The sequence below is a fragment of the Lissotriton helveticus genome, chromosome 4_1, assembly GCF_964261635.1.
Source record: "Lissotriton helveticus chromosome 4_1, aLisHel1.1, whole genome shotgun sequence".
NCBI lineage: Eukaryota > Metazoa > Chordata > Amphibia > Caudata > Salamandridae > Lissotriton > Lissotriton helveticus.
The window spans coordinates 84,618,422-84,646,034 of NC_136063.1; the positions used below are offsets into that span (position 1 = coordinate 84,618,422).

Consider the following 27,613-nt stretch of genomic DNA (forward strand, 5'->3'; position numbering starts at 1 on the left):
TTTTTCTAGGTGCACAGACCACCAGTGTCGGAACCAACGGCAGTGCCTGCAGAGCAGGTGAGGAGGCGGTGGAAGAGGGTGTCCTAGAAGTGGCAGAGACAGACTGTGGTAAGACACAAAGTTTGCTTACTGGCAAGTACTACTATGCTCACTGCTAAGGTATTGTGAACCCCCTGTTTTAGCAGCTACAGTGGGGGTTGATTTCTTAATGGCCTCTTCTATCTGCAACTGGGAAGACCAAAAAGCAAAAAAGATGGGTTGATGAAAAAGGGAAAAAAAATTAAGGATGGGTGAAATGGTGTATGAGTGAAAGGATGTGTGGGTGGTGAAAGGATGCATGGGTGGGTGATGGATGGATGAAAGGGTATATGGATGAAAGGATGCTGGCCTAGGTGGTGAAATGGTTGATGGGTGAAAGGAAAGCTCAGGTGGGTTGAAGCAGGATGGGTAAAATGGTGAAAAGATGGGTGGGTGGGTAAATGGATGCATTGGTGAAAGGATGGTTGAGGGACATGGATAGCTGAATGAATGGATGGATGCATGAATATATATGAATGGATGGATAGTTTTCAATGGTGCAAGACTTGATGAGAGAATGTAGAGCTTAAACGGTGGGCACCAAAGGGTGATGAATACTAGAAAAACCAAATGATGAATGGATACTTTTTTGTATTAAGAAACAAGGAAGCTCTTCTGGAGAGGGACTTGCTCACCTTCTTTGGCAAAAATGAAGGCAGCATTCTGGTAGAAATTAAAGAGATCAATGTATTGCGAGCTGTGAGAGAGGTAGTAGTGTTATGTTATTATGTACTTTTCCATTATCGCGACCCAGCATACCTTCCTCAGTTCTCGGGCAAGCACATGTAGGGGAGGGGAAACAAACAAGTTATGTTCCACGTCCCTCTCAACTTTCTTATAAAGAAGGTTTGTTAGACATGGGACAGAAGCTACCAGAGACTCAGTTATTGTGATTTTTTGCTGTGAGTTACGGGTACCCTTTCATCCCATGTGCACACAAGAAATCCACACTGTTATTTTTAGGCTTTATTTAAAGTCGATTTTATTACAGTCTAAATGCAACAGCATTGTCATAGGTATCAAACAATTGAAGCAAAACGGTAAATACAGTATGAAAAACTAAAAAAAAAAACATGGCACATTTTGAGAATTTCTACATGCCCAATATTTGTTTGAAAAGTTTTTTGTTTTACAAAGATCCAGTATTTAGATGTCATCTCACATGCATACCTGAACTTGATTTATTAATTTTGTGATCACTAAGCCACTGGAGTCAGGCTATCGTGGCTGAAGACGGCTGATAGCCAGAAACCGGTCCTAGGGTGCTTGATTCCGGTCCAGGGAAGACATGGCTTGGCAGTTCGACTGGACTGTTCCCATGAGGCACAGGGTCAAGACTGATTTGCATATGTCTGAACTGGGGTGGCCTGGTGAGCAATATAATGATGGATTAAACCCAGATCTGTGACTGGGGGTGAATGTTTTGCCATTGTGCAACATTCTGTCCATCATCTTGTGTGTTTTGCTGCATCTAAATTACAGCACAGGGTCAGAGGCAAAGGGATTACCTCATTTGCCTGTATTTGCATGGGGACACCCCCCATGCAAATGAGGGAACACTGGTGCTGTATGTGCGCCACCACTATTTGTATTAGAGAAAGGGATGCACAAGCATCTACAGCCGTTTCTGTAATACCAAAGTGCCCCCGGAACCTCCGGGGCACTTTCAACAATACGGCCCCAAATGGTCAAACAACAGAAAGCAAGGAGGCGTGGCCACAACATAGAACACATGCAGACCTATGGCAAAAGCACACTGGCTGACTACACAAAATGGCCACTGGCCACATGGTAAAACAACAGCAAGAAAGGAGGCATGGCCACAACAAAGAACACATGCAGGACAATGGTAAAAGCACATTGGCTGACTGCACAAAGCGGCCACTGACTATGTGGTAAAACAACAGCAAGAAAGGAGGCATGGCCACAACCAAGAACACATGCAGGCCTATGGCAAAAGCACACTGGCTGGCTATACAAAATGATTGCTGGCTACATGGTTAGACAACAATCAAGGAGCCATGGACAACAAAGAACACTTCAAAGCCTATGGACCCTGACTAGACAAAATGAACCCTAGCCACATGGCATGGAGCATAAAGACACATGGGGGACTATGGCAAACACATACACACACTGGCCAGACAAAGGAGATATCGGTAAAATAGAAGATAACAATACCATTAATTTAGCAATACCAAAAGCAAAAATTAACTGACCTCTTAAGAAAACAGTTTGAAAAGTTAGAAGTATTTTACATTTGAACATCTTTAAACATTTAGACCAAATGGAGTTCCAGTATTGAAATATATTATTTGTAAAGCGAGAACAATTACCCGAGAGTGTCAAGGCACTGGGGGCCATTGGGAGGATAAATTGAGCTATTGCCCACAGTCACACAGCGCTGGGCTAACCTGCCAGCACCGGGGATCTAACCTTGAACCCCGTGTTCATATAACAATGTGTTAGAGAACCATTGCATGTAGAGCATGGCGACATAATGAAGAAGCATATAAGTCAAATTTAGATATGCATTCTGGGTTGATAAAAGCTCTATTGTAAATAAAAAATAGAAACAGTATAATACGAGTGGCTTTAGAGGCATTGACTATTCTGAGCCAAATTTTGTCCCAGAATTGTGCAGAAAATGATAAAGATAGATCAGCTTCCCACAATAATTCAAGAAGTTTTTAGTTCTGACATAAGAAGATGTCATTAATGTTTTAAATATACAAGCAGGATTCCCTTGCTGTTTGCTGCTGCTTCCTCGCAGGGCTCGCTGTGGTTTGGAAGCTCTCTTTGCCTCACCAGGATCCAAGAAACGGCTCGCGGTACCCGCTGCGCGGGTCCCGCTTCGCCCGAGGCTATCTTCTAGCTGTGCCCTGTGACTCTGTGTGCCGGGACCTGCAGGGCTGCGAGCGTGTTGTGGGCGCAGGACTACAAGTCCCAGGAGCGCCCACAACTCCCAATCATTACCAGCTGGGATGCTCTCCCTGCAGGCTCCTCCTCTTCCACCTCAGAGAGTACATTAACAACTGAGAAGTCCCGCTGCGCGGGAGCGCGCGGGAGAGCGCCGGGAGAAGCCCGGGACCGTCTGTGGCCGTCCGGGGCCGAAGGAGGCCGGGCTGGGCCACCCCATGGACGAGTAGGACCTAAGACTTATTTCTTGTTATATCTGGGACCTTACTGACTCACTTACTTTTGCGCTCAACTGTGTTTAAATATTTGTTTATAGCATTTAATAATGTCTCACACTTTAAACACCTCTACTTTACCACCCTCCCACCCAGAGGGTGGCTCGACCATTTTAGGTCCCCTAGATAAATTCTTTTTCAATCGTACTAACCAAGACATTGATAAAGAGATCTCACTGGCAGAAAAATGAGCGGAACGTAGGCTGTCTATTGAGCTCCTTAAAAGTTCAACGGACAAACGTTTGCCACAAGCCTATCCGGCATTAGTTACTCCTCTGTCTTCTATAACCTTGCCTGGGGTGATTGAAACACTCAATGTCTCTCCTCTAACCTTGGAGATTGAGGGTGGTTCACCACAAGCATCGGACATTGTTACTTTGTCCACATCTCCACCTATAAACCCCATTGTTTGCCCACTTACAGTTACAACTGCAGATAAAACTAGTATGTCTAACCCGAAACCATGCGTAAAAAGAAAAAGGAGCACCGCCCCGAGGAAATGTCATTCCTCTAAACCTCCCAATAAGGTTAGAATAGTGGCAAAAAATTCATTACCTGCCCAAATAGTACGTAGTGAAAGTGGCGATCTATTAAATGAGGGGGATAATGTAGTCTTAGAGAGCTGTAATCTTTCATCTAGTGACTCTCAGGGGAAGGGGTTGGCTGTGAATGTTCCTCTGATAGATTCATTGCTACCCGAGTTGGAAAAACTGTTAAGGTCGCTTTTGACACCCATAGAGGTCAAAGTTAATAAGCTAATTGATCGGTTAGATCATTTTGAGCAGGCTACCTTAGATAATTTTTTCCATACCAAGTCACTAATCAAATTGCAGCCCAAGCTAACTGAGTCTAGTAGGAACCAGGAAACCTCGGAAAAGTCCCAAAATCTGCCTGTTGCAGCATTACATTCCCCTGCAGGCTGCACTACAAGCGGGTCCCAGGTAAAGGGACCAAGTCAACCGCTTATTCCATCAGTACAGGCCTGCCCGAGCACCAGTGCAGGGAATAAGTATCTAAGGTTTCCGACCCTACGTCAAAGGGCAAGAATAAAAAATGTCCCCAAAATAGTAACACTGTGGCAAACAACCACTACCCAACGCCAATTATTTCCAATCCCCCCTTAAACACTGGAGTGGAGGGTTCTAACGGCCCCAGGTTACCCAATGTTGTACCCACAAACTCACAACAAAAATCGAATATCCCCAAACCCGGTCCCAGTGCCCCAGTTAATAGACAACCACCCACCCACTCAGAGAAACCACCACGAAAGATTCCTCCTGTGAATCTTACCCCGGACTCCCACCCTTTCGTCGCTGTTCTTACTAATGTTCCACTACTCTTAGTCGGACAAAGAGAAACCTTCCAGATGCTCAAAAACAAAGTAATGCACTGGTTAAAGGAAAACAGACCATTACCGGGGGGATTGGATGGGTTGATAATAGGGGTAAGGAGGATTGACTGGATTGGTTACACTCATAAAAACCTGGGGGGAGACTGCATTATCATCAACTTTCAAGACCCCATGGTGGCAGGCTGGATAACAAGACAGGGTTGGGGTACAAGTAGTGGGGGAATTGGTATTGTGGATCTTACTTTTTTCTACCCAAGGCAAATATGTGACACAATAGGAGGTCCCATGAACTTAAACAGTTTCAATAATACCCCGTTGGTAAGGGTTGCTCCTCCATCCTCCACCCTACAGTATTGGCAAACCCAATACAATGGCTTAAATTATAACAACTTGGAAGGTATTCAATGTTTGAACTGGGGATATTGACCAAAGTCTGACTATTGTACAAGGAGGGGCCTTTCATATCAGAAGCCACGGTTTAACTCTCTAACCCCTGCATTGACTACTGATGCTGTGTTGAGGGAAACTAAAGATGATGAAAATGCTGCATCTGAGGGGGAAACTGTCGGGGAGTTAATCCAAAACATGGGTGGTGATGTGCTATTGGAACAAAATACTGTAGGCATTGACCAAAATTTGGGAGAACAGGTTGGAAGTCAATTGAACCCCCCTAGATTGCTCATTTTAAACACAATATGTAGTGACAGACCTGCTCTAGGAAGTTTTGTATCTTGGAATGCTGCAGGGTTGGGGAGCAAGCTGACGTTACAATCATGGATTGACTTCATCAATGGGTTCGAACTGTGTTTTTTACAAGAGACATGGGCCTGCGATCCCATTTTTCTCCCAGGTTATCTAAATTTTTCGATTCCGGCAAGTAGAGGTGCTAGGGGTAGACCCAAGGGAGGCCTCACTGTTTGGATTAGGCAGAGCCTTGAAATTACTGTGAAAATGTGGGACTTGGGTTGTAGAGACATTCAAATGCTGAGAATTTCTTCAGTATAATGTGGTGTGATAGATTTATACAATGTCTATGCCAGAGGCTCCAATATTGGGAGCTCCTCCACTCTAGAGGCTTTATCTAATTTTCTGCAATCAAAGTCCCTTGGGAATAGAATAGTAATAGCTGGGGATCTAAATAGGACCTTTGAACCTCTAGACAGTACTGAAAACCCACTAGGGCAGGAAGAGGACAATCTATGGGGTGTTCCTTATCTGAATCTGGCCCCTGTTAAACGTTGGACGAAGGATATTCTTCTTTTAAATGCTATGTGTTTAGAACATGGGATGAGAGCCCTTAATAGCAGAACAAAGGGTGATAAGGAAGGTGTGTGTACTTATGATAATGGCCATAATAGAAGTAGGATAGACTACGTTATTTGTAGTCTTAATCTATGGCAGGGGGTTTGTGACATGGAAGTCAAGGGCAGGATAGAAAGTGATCACAACCCCCTTTGCGTGACCCACACCTGGTGGAAGCCCACACAGTCAAATTTACATGTAAGTGATGGGTTGCTCCCAGACATGGCAAATAATATGCGTAGATTAAAATGGCCTTCTGTGTTGGCGAATGTAGCATCCATGGATTTTATTGGGTCTGAAGTGGATAAAGCAATTGTTTGCATGGAATTAGCTAGCCCCACACGCCCAGGTTCAGGGGCAATTACTGAAATACACAATAACCTTTTCTCTCTCTTAAAACCCCATTTTATGAGAGCATGCAAGGGAAACCGTATAATATCCACCAAACCAGCTGGGTGGTTTAACCAACAGTGCAGGGTAGCCAGATTAACATTGGGTAACGCTATTAGAAGCAGGGATAGGGCAGCAATTATAGCAGCTAGAAAGCAATACAATACTAGTATCTCCTTGGCCAAAAAGGCATGGGATGAGAAGTATTGGGAGGAATTAAAGGAGGCCTCCGGAGCAAAGGATTCCAGGCTCTTTTGGAAGATGGTGAAGTGGGGCAGAGGTGGTACCCAAAAAAAAACGGACAACAACGTCGCAGAATCCGCCTGGGTGAACTACTTTAGGCCCCAATATGCTGAGACAAAAGATTGGGTTGGTGGTGATGCAATTTCAGTTGTATTTCCCAAGGATAATTTGTTTACTGCCAAGGAAGTCGAACTTGTAATCAGTTCCGTACAAGGGGGCAGGGCCCCCGGATTAGATGGGATACCTTCGGATCTCTTCAAGAATGATAAAACTAGGTGGGTCCGGTATGTGTTTTTATTAGGGAATGCAATCGCTAAAGGTGCGCTAGTCCCAGAACAGTGGAAAGGAGCTATTATTATACCTGTACATAAAAAAGGAGATCGATCCGTCCCAGCCAATTATAGGCCCATAAGTTTGATTGCCACTATCCAAAAAGTAATTGGAAAGATGGTGGTAAACAAGCTTATGGATTGGGTGGATGAAAATGATTCCCTTTCCCCCTTTCAGGCAGGTTTCCGGAGGGCCACTAGTACCATAGACCAGGTGTTCCGCTTTACCATGCTGCGGTGGGGGACGGTACTTCTTGGCGGGGGCAGCCTGTATGTCGCTTTTGTCGACCTGCGGGCTGCCTTCGACCTAGTCCCAAGGGGCAAGCTCTGGGCAGTTTTAAGCAAGAGAGGCATCCCAGGGGAATTGCTTACTTTAATTATGAGGTTACACGAAAGCAATTTTGCCAAAGTACAGTGGGGAACAAATGGTCAATCCTCCATCGACTTTCCGGTGGAGCGAGGGGTTCGCCAAGGTTGTGCAATGGCACCCTTGCTCTTTACATTATATATTAATGGGATGGTTGATAGGATGCTAGACGCCAGTGTGGATGCACCTTCGTTAGCGGGCATCAGGGTTCCCATCCTGATGTTCGCTAACGACACGTTAATAATGTCCAAGACCCCTGCAGGGCTACAGCGAGCTCTGAACATTTTTGATGACTTTTGCCAGGAACATGGCCTGGAAGTAAACGTAGGCAAGACTAAGTTGATGGCCTTCTCCCGAGGATGTAAACCTCGCCCTAGGATACACATGAATAATATTGGGCTGGAGGTGGTAAGGGAGTTCACTTACCTGGGGGTACAAATTGCAAATAATTATGGTTGGTCGAACCACATAGAAAAGGCGGTTTTGAAACACCAGCAAATATCGGGGGCCTTGCGTGTGGAGCACAAAAGATCTAAAACAAAACCCATAAAACCTGTCCTCGCTGTATATGATGCTAAGGCAATAGGCTCGGCCCTATATGGGGCGGAACTGTGGGGTTTTGATAAATTCACTTCCCTACAGATAGCAGAGAATAGGTTCCTTAGGGGGATTACGGGACTGCCCCAGAGTACCCCATTAATCCCTCTTAGTCTTGACTTGGGTAGAAGATCGGTTAGTGACCGAGCCAGATTGTGTCTCATTCTATACTGGAGAAGACTCTGGTCCACCCCTGAAATTAGGCATTACGCGGAAGGTTTCCTGGCAATAATTAAAATTGATACCTTCTATAAAATATCTTGGTTGAAAAACCTAAGGGTATTGCTAGGTGAACTAGGTCTTTCCAATCTCTGGCACAATCCAGGGGGGGTAGTATTCCCAAGTAAAGATACACTTAAAATGTTGTACTGGGAGTGGATAGACGGCAAGCTTTGGAGGGGGGTTAAATCGGACTCAATGGGTGGTCCATTTTTGGAAAGTAAAATGTGTCCTGTAATAGAACAATATTGGGACAGTATAACTGTACCTATGGACAGCAAGTTATTCTTTCAATTAAGATCAGGTTCCCTCTCGTTGAGATATCTAACAGGCAGATGGAAGGGTTCGAATTCAATGTGCTGTCCAGCGTGCGGCGCTATCAACGAAAGCGTAGGACACTTCCTATTTGCTTGTAATGCCTATGCCTCCCCAAGAAGGGTATGGTTGACCCCTGTCTGCAAGAATCTTGGGACATCTAGTGCAGTTGAGGCTCAGAGAATCATTTGTACTACTTCTAAGGAGCCTATTGTCATGGGAACAGCTAAGTATTTGGGCTGGGCTTGGTCCATTAGGCGGAGAGCTCTCTCTCTTAATGCTCCTTGATCAATGTTTTTTAGCCTGTATGTATTTTTCCTTTTATAACGATTAAGCTGCGCAACTGTTTTAATATGCACTGGAAGAAATGTTTTTATTAAGTGTTATGTTTTTATATGCATGTTGTGCTTTTATGAGTATATAACTCGAATAAAGCTTTTTATACTACTACTATACAAGCAGCTTTAGGAATAGAGTCACAGTACACAATATCCACTGGTGTCAAAGGAATAGGTGTGACTGGGGGAGAAGTGAATTTGTCAGTGAGAAAAAAGCAATGGAGGGCGAAGGAAATTCATTCACATTCCTTTAAAAAGGATTGAGGTAAGTGATATTGTATTTGTAATTGAAGATAATAGTCAATAGAATTATCGTTCACCACTTGGGGAACACACATAACCCTTCTACTTCCATGGCCTAAAGTAAAAAGATTTGTGACCACATTTTATATACCAAATTGAAGGGGATAAAAACATTGTTAAAAAGTCTAGAGCAGAAAAAATAATGTATACAGTAAATGGTGGGACTATTTTAAAATGGGATTTTTAGACATATGAATAAATGAGAAATGAAATATACATTTTAATGAGAAAGCATTCAGTAATGATTGTTCAAATGTAATCCATCATGGGGTGGGTGAGCCTTGAAAATCATCAATCAGGGCATAAAACTGTTGAATAAAAAGGCTTAAAATAAGGAAATTGAACTCCCCCTTTATTTTTTGGGCGTAGAGGTGTAAAGAAGGCAATACGTAGATGTTTATTGTTCCATAGGAATTTTGCACAAATGTAGTCATGTGTGCTAAAGAATAGTTAGGGATCTTTATTAGTAACCTAGAGATTGTATAGAGAACATGTGGTACAATCATCATTTTAATAGTATCAAGTCTATCCCGTCATGATACATTCAGAGAGGACCAAGTTGAAAGTAATGTTTGTAATTTAGATTTCAAAGTAGCTTAACTATGTCTAAGTATGTTTGAGATAGTAGGAAGCCAAACACCAAGGTACTTAATTATGGAGGGACACCATATAAAAGTAGTATTCACAAACACATATTGATAATAAAAGGAGTTCAGTGGTAGATTGGTAAAATGTCTATTTTAGAGAAGTTAAGTTTATATCCAGAAATACTACAATATAAAGTGATCTCTTGTATGAAAGGGTCCAGGAAAATCAAGGGGTTAGACATATAGATTACAATGTCGTTTGCATATGCAGATAACTTAACCTCTAGGGAACTTGGTTTAAATTGGGAGATAAGTGTATTGCAATGTATGAGGTCAAGAAATGCTTCTAGGCAAAGAACAAACAGTAAAGGATAAAGGGGACAACCGTGCCTAGTACCTCTGTACAAAGTAAAATAAGGAGAAAAACAGCCATTGACGAAAACATTAGCATGAGGCTCGGATGTATAGAAATGTTATAAATAAGCTAAATTTAGGGCCAAACCAGTGAAGAGTGTTAAACATGCATTGCCAATTAATGTGGCCAAAAGTTTTTCAGGATCTCATTTACAGTTTGGGCTTCAAGAGGACTATTGCTTGGTCCAACCAACGCAAGAATGTTAGAGAGCATCCTGGCATTTTCTGTAGCAAGTCTGCCCTTAATGAAGCCAGAATGATCAGTTTTGACAAGAAAGAGGGCAACAGTTTCTAGGCGGGATGCTAGCATTTGGGCAAAAATGTTTCAATCACACTAAATCAACGAAATGGGCTGATAGCTTTTGCAGAAGGTGGGGTCTTTATCTGGCTTTGGGAAAATAACAATCAAGGCATGTAAAAAAAAGCCACTAACAAAATGCAGAAAGGTAGGAAATTAGTTTGATAGAAAATCGATCAGGGCCAGGTGCCTCAGCTTTCGGAGCATAATGTCAGCTTCTAGTTCCCCAAATGTATTATAAAGGAAGGGAATTTAGGGAGACTATTAAAAAAAGTGCATATTAGGTTCTGATGGGATGGTATCGTCTGTAGTTTTATGTGCTGTTTTTATTTTTAAAAGGTTAGCTAAAATTCTACTAGCTTTATTCTGAACTCCATGGAAATTAGATGTGACTTTAAGCAAGATGTTACATGCATCAATAGTTTGTACATACAACAGTGGTCCCATGCATACAAGAAATATGAAAGGAATAAATATAGACAGAGTCAATCTATATTACGAGTGACGTGTCCAGCCGGACAGTGGTCTTCAAAGTTTACTCAATATACACTTCGTTATAACACAAGGAGTACCTTCCACAGTTCAACCAGTGTGGAACACAAGCCTGTGCCCAGCACTAACAGAACGGGTACAGAAGGTGGATATAGAGAGCGAAGAAGGGCTTTTTAAGGCAAAGCACGTTTTCTGTCATTAATGCAATTGTACAGAATTTTTTAACAAAGCACCATTACTACACATAGTAATCACGCGAGCACGCCTGGGAGCACAACTGCCCACCGACTCACCCGGTTCCCCAGGCTCCGACGGATACCATTTTGTACCGCGGATTTATGCGCTCGATTGTGGGCGCGTACTTTCTACACCTTCCCACTGCCGTTCCCGATTCAGGCTCAATGGCAATTAGAGGCTAATTATTGTTAAGGCTTTCATTGAAATGTCCTGATGATGGTCCACGTGATTTACTAGGGGGTCCGAAAAGCCGTCGACTTTTCGAGCACCTAATGCTAAAACGTGATTACTATGTGTTGTAATGGTGCTTTGTTGAGATTAGATTTGGCTGTGATCAATTCATGCAAAATAGAGGAAGATTGGGAAGTAAATTAATTATTTTCAAGTGTTTTAATTTGTTGAAGTAATGTAAGTTTTTCCAACTGGCAGAGTAAGCTACAGTGAAAGTTTTAACCCCTTCCATGCTCATGACAAGCTCAGCTCGTCATGAGGCACAGTGGAGCTGAGCTCGTCATGAACAGTGGCTTTCAAAGCCACTCAGCACAGGAGGGGAAAACCATTAGCAGCCAAGGTGTTAAATGAGGCTTTGAATGCATTCCAATTGTTCAAAATGGATATATCGACAGATTGGTATAAGGAGTTTGCAACTAAAAATGTTTTGATTCTGGACATTGTATGATGTACAATGCAAAAAAAGTTAATTCAATTTTATCACAATTGCAAGTTTTCCAAACATCAAAAAATGGTCAAGATGAGATGGCAGATTAGAACACCTTATGAGATTTGTCTAGGATAAATTTACATTTATATTTCCTATCAGTAAAGGGATTCAACCATTGGGTAAAGTTACTTGCTGTAATGATATTGGGATTACCAATATTAGCAACTTTTACTTGAATACTTGAATACAAATATGCCCAAAATCAGGATCAGGTTTAACTGGGCCATAGATATTAAACAAGGAAATGTGTTTATTATGAATAATGGCATTAACCAATACCCATCGACCATTAGTTTCGTATTCAGAAGTTATAACTTGTAATTTCAATGCTTTACGATAGAAAATAGCAACCCCATCCTTACGATCAATAGCCGGAGAAAAAAAACAGACCAGCCCATTGTTGTTCAAATTTAACCGATTGCACATCATTACAGTGAGCTTCCTGTAAAAGAGAATTTGTGAGTTAAGCTTAGACAAATGGATACACAAGGATAAGAATATAGGAACATAAGTGACAAGCTGCAACAACTGAAAGGAAATCAAATGACACCATTTATTGAAAACACATAACTGAAGTGACAAAATAATATTGGATGACATATTAGCACTCTCAAGATGGAAGTAAAAAGAAGGCAGGACATAAAGTAGATATAAAAAAGTAGAATAAGAGGCTGACCAAGGATAGAAATCTAATCCTGAGAAGAAAAGTATTGAAAAGTAGCATGTGACATGCCGACACCATGACAAGAACAACAGCAGAGGCAAGGTAAATTAAGTTATGAAGAAACAGCCCTATATTCCAGGAATTTGGGGAGTGAAAGAGAACAAGCGCAAGTCAAAATTCTTAAGATTTCTGAACATTATTGTCCATAACATGAGATGTACTAGTTTGAAGCAACATTTTTAATTTAGCAGGATCATCAAAAGATCTTAAGGTGCCTTCATATGTAATTTTGCGTAGGCAGGGATGAGGATGCCGTAGCAAACGTTCAGCTGTCTCATGTGAGGTCTTAAAACAAGACACTCCTTTCCTCTGGCATCAGTCGCATTACAGATGTCTTGAGAAATGAATATATTGTGGCCAGACAAAACAGCGTTTTCCTTAACGCTTTCAAAATGTGTAGACTGTCCATAAATTCAAGAAATAGCATAATGATTCCTCTCGGTTTAGAAGAGTGAGGCTGAGGACCGTTCAGATGGTGGGCTCATTTGATATGAAGAGGAGGAGAATTACGAAGTCCTAGAAGATCTGGTAGAGATCTCTTCAGGAATACAAGTAGGTTAGGACATTTAAAAGCTTCCTGTAGACTATAGAGGCAAAGATTATTGTGTCATTTCCTGTTTTCAAGATCTTCTGTATATAGTTTAAGTTTTAGGATTTTCTGCTCGAGAAAAGGAATCTTAGTAGCCACATCTTGAAAACAGCTGACACGTTGCTCCATTTTAAGTATTGTGTCTTCTATAATGATCCAGAGGTCCTTAATTTTGTTGAAGGTATTCATTAGTGACACACATAAAATGTTTTAAGCCCCTTACCTCATTAAGGATGGTGTCTAGAAATAGATAAAGAGGGGACATGATGAAGGATTATTTTTCACTCTCTAGGTTTTGTGAAGGAATAGGTCGTTTTAGGAGATTTAAGGAGCACCCTGGCCATCTTGACATAGAGTACAGTGTGGCTAGGAATATTCTTAATGAGTTATGTTCTGCCCATATAATAAGTAATGTCTTAAGCATAGTTTGGAGACCGGAAATGGATGATAGGAATCATTAAAACCAGAGTGTAGTGATATACAGTTGTAACTGTGTGGCTGAACTAAGTAAATGTACGATAAGACAGTGTCACTGAATCACGTAAAAAGAAGGCACCATAAAGTGTTCAAAGAAGAATCTCCATAGTACATACATCATAAAGAAATGATCTTAAGGTAAAAGAAAAAAAGTGAAAGAGGAGCGAAGGAAGTTTACTTTGCTCACAGGTTGTATATAGATAAACTGCAAATAACATAAAAAGAACATTTTCATATGCCATGTTTAAGTGTGCAGGCCATTCTTTCCAGTAGTTCTGATGGTAAACACCAAAATATAGAACTGGAGGGAGCATCATCAACAAGGAAAGCAAAAAAGAGAAAGCTGGGGGCACGCTAACTGAAAGAAGGCTTCCATGGTATTTCCAGGAATCGAAATTTGCCTAGCTTAATAACGGAAAGTTTCAATTCTATTAAGGACGCGGAGGCCAGGATTATGCTTATATCCTTTCTTCGCTTTATTATCAAAATTTCACAGCAGCCCAAAAACATAAGGAATGCTTTATAAACACCCAAACAAGGTAAAAAAGCATTAAACAGTAAGGACAGAAACGTTTTCCTGTGTCCAACAAACTACGACTCCCATCATGCCATCTAAGCAGAGTCCAAAAAACAAAACAAAGGCCAATACTGGATACCCTTAACTAGGGATAATTGTGGTCACCTTATGAACAAAACATAACGGTCCAAATTACGTCATAAGTCAGAATTTTTATTTTCTTTAGTTTGACTTTCTTTTAGAAAATGATTTCACAAATTAATTGTGCATGTATAAACATTTTGAACGTTAGACATAACAACACAAAAAATCTTTTTACATATTTACAATTTACAAATTACACACATCCTCTCAAGCATTCATTCAGCATTCATCCAACTGTACACACAAACAATAAAACACCTTTTGTCAAAAAAAGCAATTGAGATGAACAATAAATGATAATCCCTATTTATGTTTCGAAGATGTTTTCAATTAAGTGTTTGGAACATTAATTCTTTTTTAAGGAAAACCAAAACCTTATTGTAAAGAATTTAGTCATATGACAAAAGAGTTCAGTCATTCCTATTGAAGGTCAAAAGGTCGACGCGTTTCAAACCCCCAATTCTGGGGTTCTCATCAGGACCAATCTTTTTCTACAAAAAAGAAGAATTATAAACCAAGAATTAGCCAACCAGCTTAATATTAAACTAAAAACCTGCAAAACACCAGTTTCTACCAATGCCATACCTTGTAAAGTCACTCAATGGCCATGCGTGTTTCTGTAGGACATTCGACAGGTACACAATGACGCTAGACAAATAGACAGAGATCAATGAATCAAAGTGCATTTGGGTGAAGAGGCACTAGCAGAACCTAACTGGTCGTGTACAAAAAGCACTCACCTTTTTATGGTGGCGCAGGGTCTCCCTGAAATGGATAAAGGATAAGCTGTAATGATTCAAGCCACAGTCTAGGCGGAAGAGAAGTGCTGCAAACAATTGGGGCAATGGACGCTTACCGGTTAGCGGTGACTCATGTTACATGTCCGCTTGAATTTGGAAGTTCACTCCGTATACTTGAATTAGTAGATTAATCTGAAAGACGGAATGAACGGTCAGCGCGTTGTGGTAATAGGCACACACGGTGCTGTGCAAGGGCGAGTGGCGGTTCATAGCAGGGATCTTACCTCCGGGACGGGAAGCCGATTGTTTCTTAGACTGCTGCACTCAGGAAGCGTTAGAGGCGTTAGTCCTACCTCGTTATTTACCCGGAATCTACCAGGGACCACGTGACCACGCAAGGCAGCCAGGCGGATGACTACTTAAAGTGGTAGTGTTTAAATTCAGTACGTGGTGCTTTATCAACAAAATGCAATGATGGTTATGGACAGCCTTCATGAATCCGCTTAGATAGCATCATATTAATTGATTCTCAGAATTTCCGATACTTCATTCAACCCTGTTGATGCAGTATCATATTTCATAATAAGCAGCGCTTCCCGCTGACTAAGTCTGCCCTCAACGTCACCTCCTCTAGAGTCCATTTCGACTTTAGACAACACTGTCCATTTTAGATCTGCTTCTTGATGCTGGCAACGTTGCCAGTGTAAAACCAGTGGAGCGTTTGGTGTGTCATTTCTCAGGCGTGATTTGTGTTGTGTAACACGATGCCTTGCTTCTTGGGTTGTTTTTCCCACATAGAGTTTCGGGCATGGGCACATAATGCCATACACTATATTTCTCGTCTGGCAATTAGTACAAGAATCGTGTCTCCAATGGATCCCATTAAATGTAAAAAGGGATCCTTCAATGGTCTGAGCGCAACATGAACAGTTGCCACACTTGTGATGTCCTTTTACAGGAGGTAAGTTCAGCATACTTCTTAAAGAAGGCTTCGGGGTAGTTGGTAATGCGGCTCTGACAATGTGATTTGCCACACTTTTCTCTTTCTTAAACGCAAACAATGGAAAATCTGAAAAATCGCCATGTAGACCTTTCACTAGATGCCAATTTTGTGTGACTAGCTTGCGTAGCTGATTAGTTTGGGGTCCGAATGTAGTTACACAAACAATTCTGCTTTGTTCCACACGCTCTTTCTTTTGCAACAGGGTCTCCCTTGGCACCCACCAGGCTCTTTTTATTGAGTTTTTTAACAGTTTTTTTGGGTACCCTCTTAGTACTAGTCGATCTTTGAGTACATTAGCATGATGAAAAAACTCATCTTTATTAGAGCAGTTCCTCCTAATACGGAGAAACTGCCCGAATGGTAGGTTTTGCTTCAAACTCCGAGGGTGGTGGCTGGTATAGTGGAGTGCCTTATTGCGATCTGTCGCTTTTCGAAACAAGGTGGTACACAAGGTTCCATCTGCTACAAACACTTGAACGTCAAGAAATGTAATGCTTTTATTGGAGTGACTAAAGCTAAATTGGATCTCTTCCATCCTTTGGTTCAGCCACATCATAAATTCATGTAGCTGTGCTTCAGACCCTGACCAAATCATAAATACGTCGTCTATAACATGAGTCACCGCTAACCGGTAAGCGTCCATTGCCCCAATTGTTTGCAGCACTTCTCTTCCGCCTAGACTGTGGCTTGAATCATTACAGCTTATCCTTTATCCATTTCAGGGAGACCCTGCGCCACCATAAAAAGGTGAGTGCTTTTTGTACACGACCAGTTAGGTTCTGCTAGTGCCTCTTCACCCAAATGCACTTTGATTCATTGATCTCTGTCTATTTGTCTAGCGTCATTGTGTACCTGTCGAATGTCCTACAGAAACACGCATGGCCATTGAGTGACTTTACAAGGTATGGCATTGGTAGAAACTGGTGTTTTGCAGGTTTTTAGTTTAATATTAAGCTGGTTGGCTAATTCTTGGTTTATAATTCTTCTTTTTTGTAGAAAAAGATTGGTCCTGATGAGAACCCCAGAATTGGGGGTTTGAAACGCGTCGACCTTTTGACCTTCAATAGGAATGACTGAACTCTTTTGTCATATGACTAAATTCTTTACAATAAGGTTTTGGTTTTCCTTAAAAAAGAATTAATGTTCCAAACACTTAATTGAAAACATCTTCGAAACATAAATAGGGATTATCATTTATTGTTCATCTCAATTGCTTTTTTTGACAAAAGGTGTTTTATTGTTTGTGTGTACAGTTGGATGAATGCTGAATGAATGCTTGAGAGGATGTGTGTAATTTGTAAATTGTAAATATGTAAAAAGATTTTTTGTGTTGTTATGTCTAACGTTCGAAATGTTTATACATGCACAATTAATTTGTGAAATCATTTTCTAAAAGAAAGTCAAACTAAAGAAAATAAAAATTCTGACTTATGACGTAATTTGGACCGTTATGTTTTGTTCATAAGGTGACCACAATTATCCCTAGTTAAGGGTATCCAGTATTGGCCTTTGTTTTGTTTTTTGGTATCTTTGGCTTAGCCTTGCTGGAAACAGCCAGAACCCTGTGTTGTTTTTTCCAATCTAAGCAGAGTCCAACATTAGTCCTTCAACTGTGTCCATAATATGTAGAAAGTCCCTCCATCTTGAGTCCTCCTCCTCTTTCTTCGCGCGAGTCACGCTCTGATCCTATTGATCCTGCTTCGGCCGTCATTTCCTATCGGAAAAAGAACAGCATAAGCGTTTGGAAAAAGAACTTCTTTGAAAGCATGTAAACTGCACCAATGTACACTGAACCGAACATCATCAGAGATATTAAGACTCAATTACTTACTGGAGTATGGGTGGGAAGTCTTCCGAAGGAGGAATCGGGCAGGATAATCCTCGCCTCCTCGTCCTTAATAGAATTGAAACTTTCCGTTACTAAGCTAGGCAAATTTTGATTCTATGTCTGGACCGGAGGCTTCGGATTATGCTAGTTCAAAGCAAAGCTTACTTACCACCAAATGTGAAATGTCCACCACCGGCTTAAAATAAAACCTCTTAGAGGTGGAATCTGAGGACCAATCAGCTGCACGCGTTAAGTCCTCTAACCGCGCTCCTAGCGCGAAAGCCCTGGACGCCATGGCTCCCCTAGCTGAGTGTGCTCCAAACAGGCTAGTGTCAATATCTGCCTCTCGCATGACCCATCTCACCCATCTAGCAATGGTGGGTGAAGAGACAGCCTTGTGTGGGTTTCTTAAGGCAATGAGCAATTGACGCTCGCCCGGAGTGCGAAGTTCCAAGGTCATGTCTTCGTACGCCTTCAGGCATTGAACAACTCACAGCTTGGGAGTGTCCACAAACGCCGGGTAAACAATGGTTCTAGACGCAGATTTTGTGCGACGACCAACAGTAAACGTGACCCCGTCTGGGGCAAAAACTCTCTCCGAGACATCTACTGCTCGGACATCTGATACCCTGCGGCAGGATACTAAACATAAGAGCATAGCTAGCTTAGCTGACAACTCTTTCAAGGAGAGATATTTGTTAGGCTGCCACGACAAAAACAAATTCAAAACGACATTAACGTCCCAAAGGACTGAGTAACGAGGTTCTGGGGGTAGCAAAAGACGTATACCCCGAAGGAGCCTACAGACAAAGTGGTGGTCCCCCACTGGCGATCCCTCAACTGGGGAATGCGCAGCCTAAATCGCCGAACGCACCGCGTTAAATGTGCGATAGGCCAGTCCTTCTGAGGCCAGCTCGGCCAGAAAGTTCAAGATGGGAACGACACCCGCGACCACAGGATCCAGGTCCCGTCGAAGACACCAACGCACCCACATATTCCAGGCGGAACTGTAGCGTTTCGCGGTACTGCTGGCCCAGGCCTTGCACATAAAGTCTTCAGCTGATCTCAAAAGGCCTGGGAGCGACCAGCGTCGCCTGAAAGGCGCCATGCCATGAGTGAAGAGACCCCTGAGTTATGAGGGGATGCGGCTCTTCACTTGGATTGAGTAGAAGATGATGAAATCGGGGGAGTAAGATTGGAAAATCCCAAGAAAGTTCCAGAAGAACTGGAAACCAGACTTCAGAACTCCAGGCTGGCGTGATCACTGCCAGCTCTGCTTTCTGACGGCGCAATTGGGCCGCCGTTTGTAACACCATCGAGAAAGGAGGGAACGCATATGCCTTCTCCTGACTCCAATCCTGCAGGAAAGCATCCGTGGCCTCCGCTAGAGGGTCCGGCCTCCAGCTGAAGAACCGATGGAGCTGATGATCCAAACGGGATGCGAACAGGTCCACAGAAAACAGACCCCAGAGACTGCTCAACCAGCGGAACACCCCGACGTCCAGCTTCCACTGGCTGGAATCCCGCAAATGCCTTGAGTGCCAATCCGCTATCTGGTTGGCCCGGCCCGGTAAGTACACCGCCGTCACGGAAACATGGTGATTGAGGCAGTAATCCCAAAACTCTTTTGCCAAATCCACTAGAGCTCTGGATCGTGGACCGCCCAGGCGGTTGACATATCGAACCGCAGAGATATTGTCCACCCGAAGAAGAACGCATGAGTGTACTGAGTCTATGGTCCAGCAGCGCACTGCGAAAGACCCCACCAGTAACTCCAAACAGTTGATGTGCAAAGCTTGTTCCTCTGAAGACCAGGCACCGCCTGTGGAATACTCTCCGCAGAGGGCGCCCCAACCTGACCTGCTGGCGTCGGACTCGATTACCAGATTCGGGACGGACGCAAAGATTGCACGTCCGTTCCAGGCCTCCATGTGCGTGAGCCACCAAGACATCTCGTCCTTCACCTCTGCGGACAGGGGAACTAGCTGATCGTATGTCATACCCCTCCTGAGGTGATGCACTTTGAGACGCTGGAGAGCCCGGTAATGGAAGGGCCCCGGGAAGATTGCCAGGATGGACGAGGATAGAAGTCCCACCACCCTGGCAATCTGGCAGAGGGAAGTATGAGACTTGGCCACCGTCTGACGCAAAATGTGTCTGATCCTGGCCATCTTCCGTGATGGAAGGCTCAAGGAGGCTTGCAGAGAATCTACTAGGAAACCCAGAAAAACTACCTTCTGAGAGGGCGACAGGACCGACTTGTCCTTGTTGATGACAAAACCTAGGCCCTGAAGAAGGGAAACTGTCTGCTGGAGCTGAAGGCCCAGCTGCTTCGGACACTGGGCCATCAAGAGAATGTCGTCCAGGTATACAATCATCCGTATACCCTGGCTCCGAAGGAATTCCACTGCCTGATGGAGCAGCTTGGTGAAGCACCAAGGGGCAGAGGAAAGACCTAACGGAAGGACAGTAAACTGGAAGACCTGATCCTTCCAGATGAATTGGAGGAAACGACGGTGAGGGGCATGGATGGGCACCACCAAGTACGCATTTTTGAGGTCTAGGCGCACCATCCAATCGTTCGTGAGGAGAACGTCCCGAAGGAGATGGATTCCCTCCATCTTGAAGTGCCGGTAGACCAACCATCCATTGAATTCTTTGAGGTTGATCACCGGTCGTCTGCCTCCGTCCGCTTTTTCCACTAGAAAAATATTGCTGAGGAAACCTGCGGGATGCCGAACAGATCAACAGATGGCCCCCTTGCGAAGCAGTTCCGCGACCTCTCTGTCGATCAGTTGTGCATCTGTTTCTGAGAAAACGATAGGCCGCGGGGGCCTGGATTGGTAGGGGCGATCGTAAAACTCTATGTGAAACCCGCGGATCGTTTGCAATACCCAAGCGTCCGCCGTGATCGCTGCCCAAGCCCCGGCAAAAACCGCTAAACGGCCGCCAATGCGCACCTGCTGTGCAGGGATAACACTTACCGCCGGACTTGGTGTTGCCGGAATTAGTCCTGAAGCCTCCTCGGCCCCTGAAGCGTTGACCCCTGGTGGGGTAGAAGTTATTATAGTTGGCGGAGGTGTTGTACTGTCCTCGCCCGGAGCCTTGACCCTTGTTAAAGTTCTGACCACCTCGGCCGGTCGCGAGGCACCTACTGCGACCAGCCCCACGAGAGAAACGCTGTTGGAAAACCCTCTTGATGCTGGACTGGGCCTTGTTCAGGGAGGTGAATGTGGATACGAACTTGCCTAATTCCTTGATGAAAGGGTCGCCAAAGAGTCCCCCTTGGGCTACCGCTCCCGCCTCCGAGGAGGCCAAGTCTCCCAACTTTGGGTCCAGTTTAATTAAAAGGGAGCGTCGTCGTTCGGTCGAGAGGGCGCAGTTGGCGTTCCCCAAGAAGATGACTACCCTCTGCGCCCAATTCGACAGGACGTCTGGTGAGATTGTGCACCCTGTCACTTTCGCCTCTTCCGCCATATCGAGAATTTTAGTGATGGGCCCTATTGCGTCCAGCAGTTTGTCCTGACAGGAGCTCCAGGAGCGATCTATGCCTTTGCGGGGATCCTTTACAAATTTCGCCAGGAACGTGGCCATCTTAGGATCCAGTTCCGGTGTCATAGCAACCTTTCCCTCTAGCGTAGGCCAAGGACATTCCCCCTTCAGGCAACTCCTTGCCTCCTTCTCGAGGGGCTTGTGAAGACGTCCCGCCACAAACTTGGCCACCTTGTCCCCGGGAGCCCAGACCGCGGACAGCGGATAAATGATCTCATCCGGGTCCAGCATGCCTGAACCATCCTGTGACAAGGCGGTGGCTGAGTTGGATGGTCTCCAAGAACGCACTGAGTACTCGTCGTCGTCAGTATCCGCCGGCGTCACCACCCCAGGTGACGAGGGAGCCGTGCCCGAAGGCCCCGAGGGTACCGGACCCGACGGAGTCGGCGGGGATGGAAGTGGTCGCCTTGGCCAGAAACACATCACGCAGGCGTTCAAAGGCGTCCCTGTCCACACCCTGCGGACCCGCAGAGACCCACCCCCTGCAGGGCTTCTTCGGTGCGGGAGGCTCCTCCCCCACTGGCGCTGGTAAAGTCCCCCGCGCAACTGCGTGACCCTGCGCCATTTTTACGCATTCCTCTACAATACGGGCGGATAAGCGGTCCTCCATAGGGCCCACTATCTCCGTGACACACCGGTAGATTGAACTGTCGACCGCATTGTAGAACTCGTAATTATTCAGGTATTGGTATTCTTCCTCATAGAACCCCTCCTGCTCCATGGCTGCTAGCAGTAACCCTGTAGGGCCTGGCTAAGGAGAGCGTCAGAACTAAGCCCTAGGAAAGGCTGGGGAGGGCAGTCTACAATAGACCAAATTTTGGGAAGGCCAGAGACCCACAACAAATATACCCTGCCAGAGACTGGCATAGAAGGCAACACCCCCTTCACAGCGCGCAGACCCTCACTAGGACCGGGTCTCAGCCGCCTCCCAGCGCGCTGCTGCAAGCCTGTTCCTGTTGCACCACAAGGACTTCGCAGACAGGCATATCACACGGTAAAAACCGCAAAGGTGTTGAAAATACACCCGCAGGCGTTCACAGCGGTGGAACCGCGATACGGACCCCACACATGGCGTTTGAATGAGTAAGGGGCAGATTACAGACCCAGGAGCTGGGCGTTCAGGGTGAGGCGGCAGGGTCAAGGCTCCGACGTGACTTGCTCCTCAGCGCGGCTCCCCAATGTGAGGAAAACCTGCGCCGAGGAGCAACGAGACGCCACAGCACCCCCTAGTGGCCGCACAGGCCACAACACAGGCACAATCGCGTGAGGAATGAAGGAGCGTTCCCGCGATTAACAGGGACTCTGTGGGGCAAAAAACAGCATGAAAAATCAACAATTGACACCCCGCAGAGCCCCCCCTAGCACAAGAACCTGCCAGGAATTAAATTACGAACCACAACAAAAACCCCACAAGAGATGCAGAAAAGGGCACTTAACTGGCTGCGAAGCAGCGAAGAAAGAGGAGGAGGACTCAAGATGGAGGGACTTTCTACATATTATGGACACAGTTGAAGGACTAATGTTGGACTCTGCTTGGATGGCATGATGGGAGTCGTAGTTTGTTGGACACAGGAAAACGTTTCTGTCCTTACTGTTTAATGCTTTTTTACCTTGTTTGGGTGTTTATAAAGCATTCCTTATGTTTTTGGGCTGCTGTGAAATTTTGATAATAAAGGGAAGAAAGGATATAAGCATAATCCGAAGCCTCCGGTCCTGACATAGCCCCAAGTTTGCTGATTGCTAAGTCATTCCTGAGTCGATTTTGAAGAGAAAGGCACAAAAAGAATTAAGAAGGGGGTGGCACACTGTACAAAATGGTGGCTGCCTGCACTATTACAGTAATCATCGTCACAGCTCTGGGACACAAAAGCTGCCTGGAGAAAGGAAAGCTGCAAGTTCTCGGTGTTCAGGAACCCAAGCAGAGCTTTATAATCTTGCCATGGAAGATATTGCACCTCTTTATTTGGCTTTATTGAGGTACAAGATCTGTGATGCACCACAGCTCAAGGGATTGCTGTCATCTTAAATTGGTGCTAAAGCCACTGTAGTGTCGTTCCTATATTCCCAATAGGCTCTGCGCATTGGAATAATATATTCAGCAGTGTAGACGTAGGACTGAGGTTGACTATGTCTCTACTGACTATATTAGACTTAAGGTTTGCCAGCTAGGTCAGAGGTCACTAGAAACTTTCTCAAAAAAACGAGGAGGAGTTTAACCTCCCTGGATAGACAAGAAGGGATTAGCTTCTGACAACCATATAACATGACAACTTTGCTACCTCATAATAAGAGTGTATCTCTAGAGTTGTGTGTAAACAATAGACAGCTATTTCACTCAGTCAATCGTGCGTACTTACTTTCACCAGAGTGCAGAGAAAAGAGAGACGGGCGTTTTCAATAAAAAGGTGTAATTTATTGAGCAGTCTTCTTTCTCATGCAAGAGAAATGAATTGCCGTAATTGCAATACTTAATGTAAAGTAAAGTGCGTACAGTAAAAGGAGTATTATGAAATAATACTGTAAAAGCATTGATATGGTTTCTTAGCCATAAGATACTTTAAAATGGATAAAATATATACATCTATACTACTATTATAAAGAGAGAACACAAACCTTTGAGCCAGGTAAACTCGAAAACTACACCACCAATCAAAACACCCAAGACATCTTTGAAAACCTCAGGGCAAGCAGAAGGACATAGGCTATTAAAAATAAAAAATATACGTTGTTTAAAAAATTTCGAAATAAAAATAAAGTAGTCCCTTGCAAGTAGCACCGGCTGCGACGTCTGCGTGATGACATCATTTGCGTTTGCACTCCCTGGCAACACTTCCGGAAATGGCGCCCAAGATCGCGACCTGCTGGGAGGACTGCCGCGGCTCTGCTTGCTGCTGGGGGAAGTGGCGGCCTGTGCGGGCGGGGCGCATGGAGAGTGGCGGCCTGTGCGGGCGGGGCGCCTCGAGAGTGGCAGCCTGTGCGGGCGGGGCACCTGGAGAGTGGTGGCCTGTGCAGGCAGGCAGCCTGGAGCGGGACCGGCGGCTGAGGTAAGGATCAGGCGGGAGGGGGGGCCGGGGGCAGAAGTGCACGCAAGCCTCAAATGCTGCCCCCAGCCCCTTTCTGCCCCAGGCAACGCTGGGGCGGGCTGCTAGTACATATATAAATTGACTAACGTACTCAACTGGTGCTTCTAAATACGCCTACCCCGGTGTACCTGACCTAAGCCTAATACGTGGGAAGGAGTAAGTAAGTAGCAGTTTAAGTTAAGTTGTTTTTGCCAAGAATCTGAATCAAGAATTCTCTTTAAGGGTTTAGTCAGCTCCGTACCTGGGTAATAGAATGCAGAGGTCTGGTATCTCTCTTTCAGGACTCGATATCCCAGCAGCCCGCGAAGGTGGCTGAGAACACCGGAGCTTGATTTCTCGGCAGTAGAAAATACAGCGTCTCTCTCAGTGCGTCAAAAGGGAGGGGCAGCGTCCGTGGGCTCTCGCATCAGCTGGGCTCTCGGGCAAGTAGATAGCTGCTCGGCGCCAAAACCACCACCGTGTGTTTGCTTAAGGCAACGTTGGTATATTTATACCTGAAAGGTGCCGGGTTTGACGTAAGGTTTGGACATAAGACGTCAATAAAGATGTCACTAAGAACTGGCCGTTATTACAGTGCTTCACAGGAGTTCTAGGATGAAATCAAAACAAAAGCAAACAGGGATTTCCCAGGTTGCTGGAGGTTTGGTTTGTTTAGAGAACTTGTTGTGCTTTCTAGGAGTCCGGGGAAGTAGCCTTGCTTAATGTGACTGCATGGGCTACAACTAAATATTGATATGATTCCTATGCCATTATAGGGATATTATTGATTATAACCGTACAAGGGCATAAAATAGAAATATTGATTTAGGTTCCTAGATAAAAACCCAATACCCACTCCACGATCTAATGTCCATCATTACTAAAACTAAGCAATAGTAAACATTTAAAGGTGCATGTGTATTCCAACCCACCCCAAAATACATTTTTTGCATTCGAAATGGTGTATGCGAAATACACGAAAATGATTATTGGTAGTGTACGCTTTTCAAGCAGTGTAATCATTCAGTTAAACATGCTTATATATATTAGCTGAACGATTTGCGAAAATTACACATGAAATGGCTCTTAATAAAGAAAAGAAGGTCGAGACCATTCCATCACATATGAATACAGTTGCTGTAAATGTGCTAGAGGCTGAGGTAATATATTGTCTCTAGGGTTCCTAAAAATAGAAGCTCTGTTCTTTAAGAATAGTTCTACTTTAAGCAGAGTACATGTGCTAGAAAAAGGTAAATATTTTGGAAGATTGAAAAAAATAATTTCGCTTTCAGGGGAGTAAATAGTTCCAAATGTTTCCAGTAGCTTTTTTTATCAAAGCTGAAGGCCAAATTCAGAGTTTAGGGGAACGCCGTGTGCTCGTTGCTTAAAAAGTTATTCTTTCTGTTCAGGGGAGAACATCATTTCAGACAGACTCGCAAAAAATTGGTCTACGACATCAGGTGAAAGTTCAACCAAGTTCGAAAATGCTGCAACAGTGCATTCGTGAGAATGATTGCTATCATCGATGTCAGGATCAGCAATGCTCACAGAAGGTCGTACCTGGGTGATGCTGCTCTCATCTCGTACTTCACTGCCACCTAATCGTAGTGGTGAAGTCTCAACGAATGCCGTCATCAGAATGGGTATCCGCTGGGAACAACACGATGCATGAGCCGTTACAGGACTTAGTAAAGTATCTGTATCCAATTGTACTATTGATGGTAGTGTAAGACAGACGTCCAACACGCATTCTTCTCCGCATAGCATACATCGAAGCACAGGTAGGATGCAATTTTGCCAGATTGGTCTGAATGAAAGAAACCAGGTCATATTCAGATCTCTCAGCTAATCCAAGGACTTTAGTTATGCGGTCCCGATAGCGTATAGCTAGGATCGTTTCTTCCATCGTTGCTGGAGTCTTGTCTGTGACTTGGCTTGCCATATCGGAGCAGTAGGAGCAAAAATAAAATTCCTGCTACGAGTCCCAAATAAGCATGGGCGAATTTTGCGAATCTGGCGTTCGCCAATTTGCGGATTTGCGACCTCGCAATCCGCAAAATCCGCGAATTCTCGTGAATTTGCAGATTTTTCTTTTTTTTTGTGTTCGCAAGGATTTCTGCCAGTTCGCGAGGGTTTTGTACCAGTTCGCAATTGCGAACTTACATGTCGGCTCGCAACGGTCGCGATTATGTTGTTTCTACGTCTGGTTCATCATCACAGGTTCCCAGCACCCTCTGTTTCACCACTGCCACCCTCTGTTTCACCCATGCCACCCTCTGGTACATCAATGCCACCCTCAGGTTCATCATCACTGTAGATTATGGGGGGGAAAAGCAAGCACACCTGCCCTGCTTCAACTGACATGAATTAATTTGGGGTTGATTTATTAATGTGTCACTGTTTTAAAATTCCAGTCTGGCACCTGCTTCCTTATCTGTAATTTGCTTTCTGTTGCAGTGCAATTTTGTTTTCCAGGACCTTTGTGGCCTACTTGTATCTATTCTATGAGCCTGCTGTGAGGGTCAGAGCAGGGTCATACAATTGTTGCAACTAGCAACTGAACTCTGGAATGGCCCCAGTCAGGAAGCACTACAGGGAATGGTTACTAATGATGAGTTTGACCTTTTGCACCTGCTGAATGCTTTCACTTTTCCAAAACTCGTTTTTCTGCAGAACAGCATTACAGCAACTGTAATGCCCCAAACAAGCTTACTTGTGAAAGTTGATTTCTAATCCAAAAGTGATCCAAAGAAAGTCAAAAGGCCTCAAATCCAAAAAAGTGCAGGCAAATGTCAACCTGAGGAGTTATTCTGATAAAAATCATCATTTTCAGAAGGTCTATGCTGCTTGCTAGTGGATTTCTTGTGCAGAATTGCAAATTTCGTAATTTCGCGAGTGCGAGATTGTTGCTGCCCGCCGCACCTACATGTTCGCAATTGCGAACTTACGCCGCATGCCGCAAAATTGTATCACCAAGAAAAAAAATCCGCTGCGTGCGAATTTGCGGATTTGCGGTAAATTCGCGAGCGTTCGCAGATCGCGAATTTACCGAAAGTCCGCAAAATCCGCGAGCAGAACGGATTTTCCGCCCATGCTTAGTCCCAAAAGTAGTGGTAGGCCGCCAAAGACAGAATGGACAAAATTGGGAAAAATGCCCAGAACTGTTTTGAAGGGTGTTAACAGTCCCGAAAAAATTGTCTTA

The 27,613-nt window shown here is 44.3% G+C and overlaps 1 protein-coding gene across 3 annotated transcripts in view; it reads right to left on the reverse strand.

Moving 5' to 3' along the window:
- The window catches only part of LOC144828380 (zinc finger protein RFP-like), a 341,356-nt gene that overhangs the window by 170,351 nt on the left and 143,392 nt on the right, over positions 1-27,613 (reverse strand). The window contains exon 3 of one of the 3 annotated variants that reach the window (XM_078686492.1): positions 12,138-12,217. The exons of the other annotated variants lie outside the window; for them this stretch is intronic. Coding sequence (XP_078542618.1) covers positions 12,138-12,173 — 36 coding nt within the window. The 5' untranslated portion in view covers positions 12,174-12,217. The remainder of the gene's footprint in view (positions 1-12,137; positions 12,218-27,613) is intronic. 3 annotated transcript variants of the gene reach the window in all.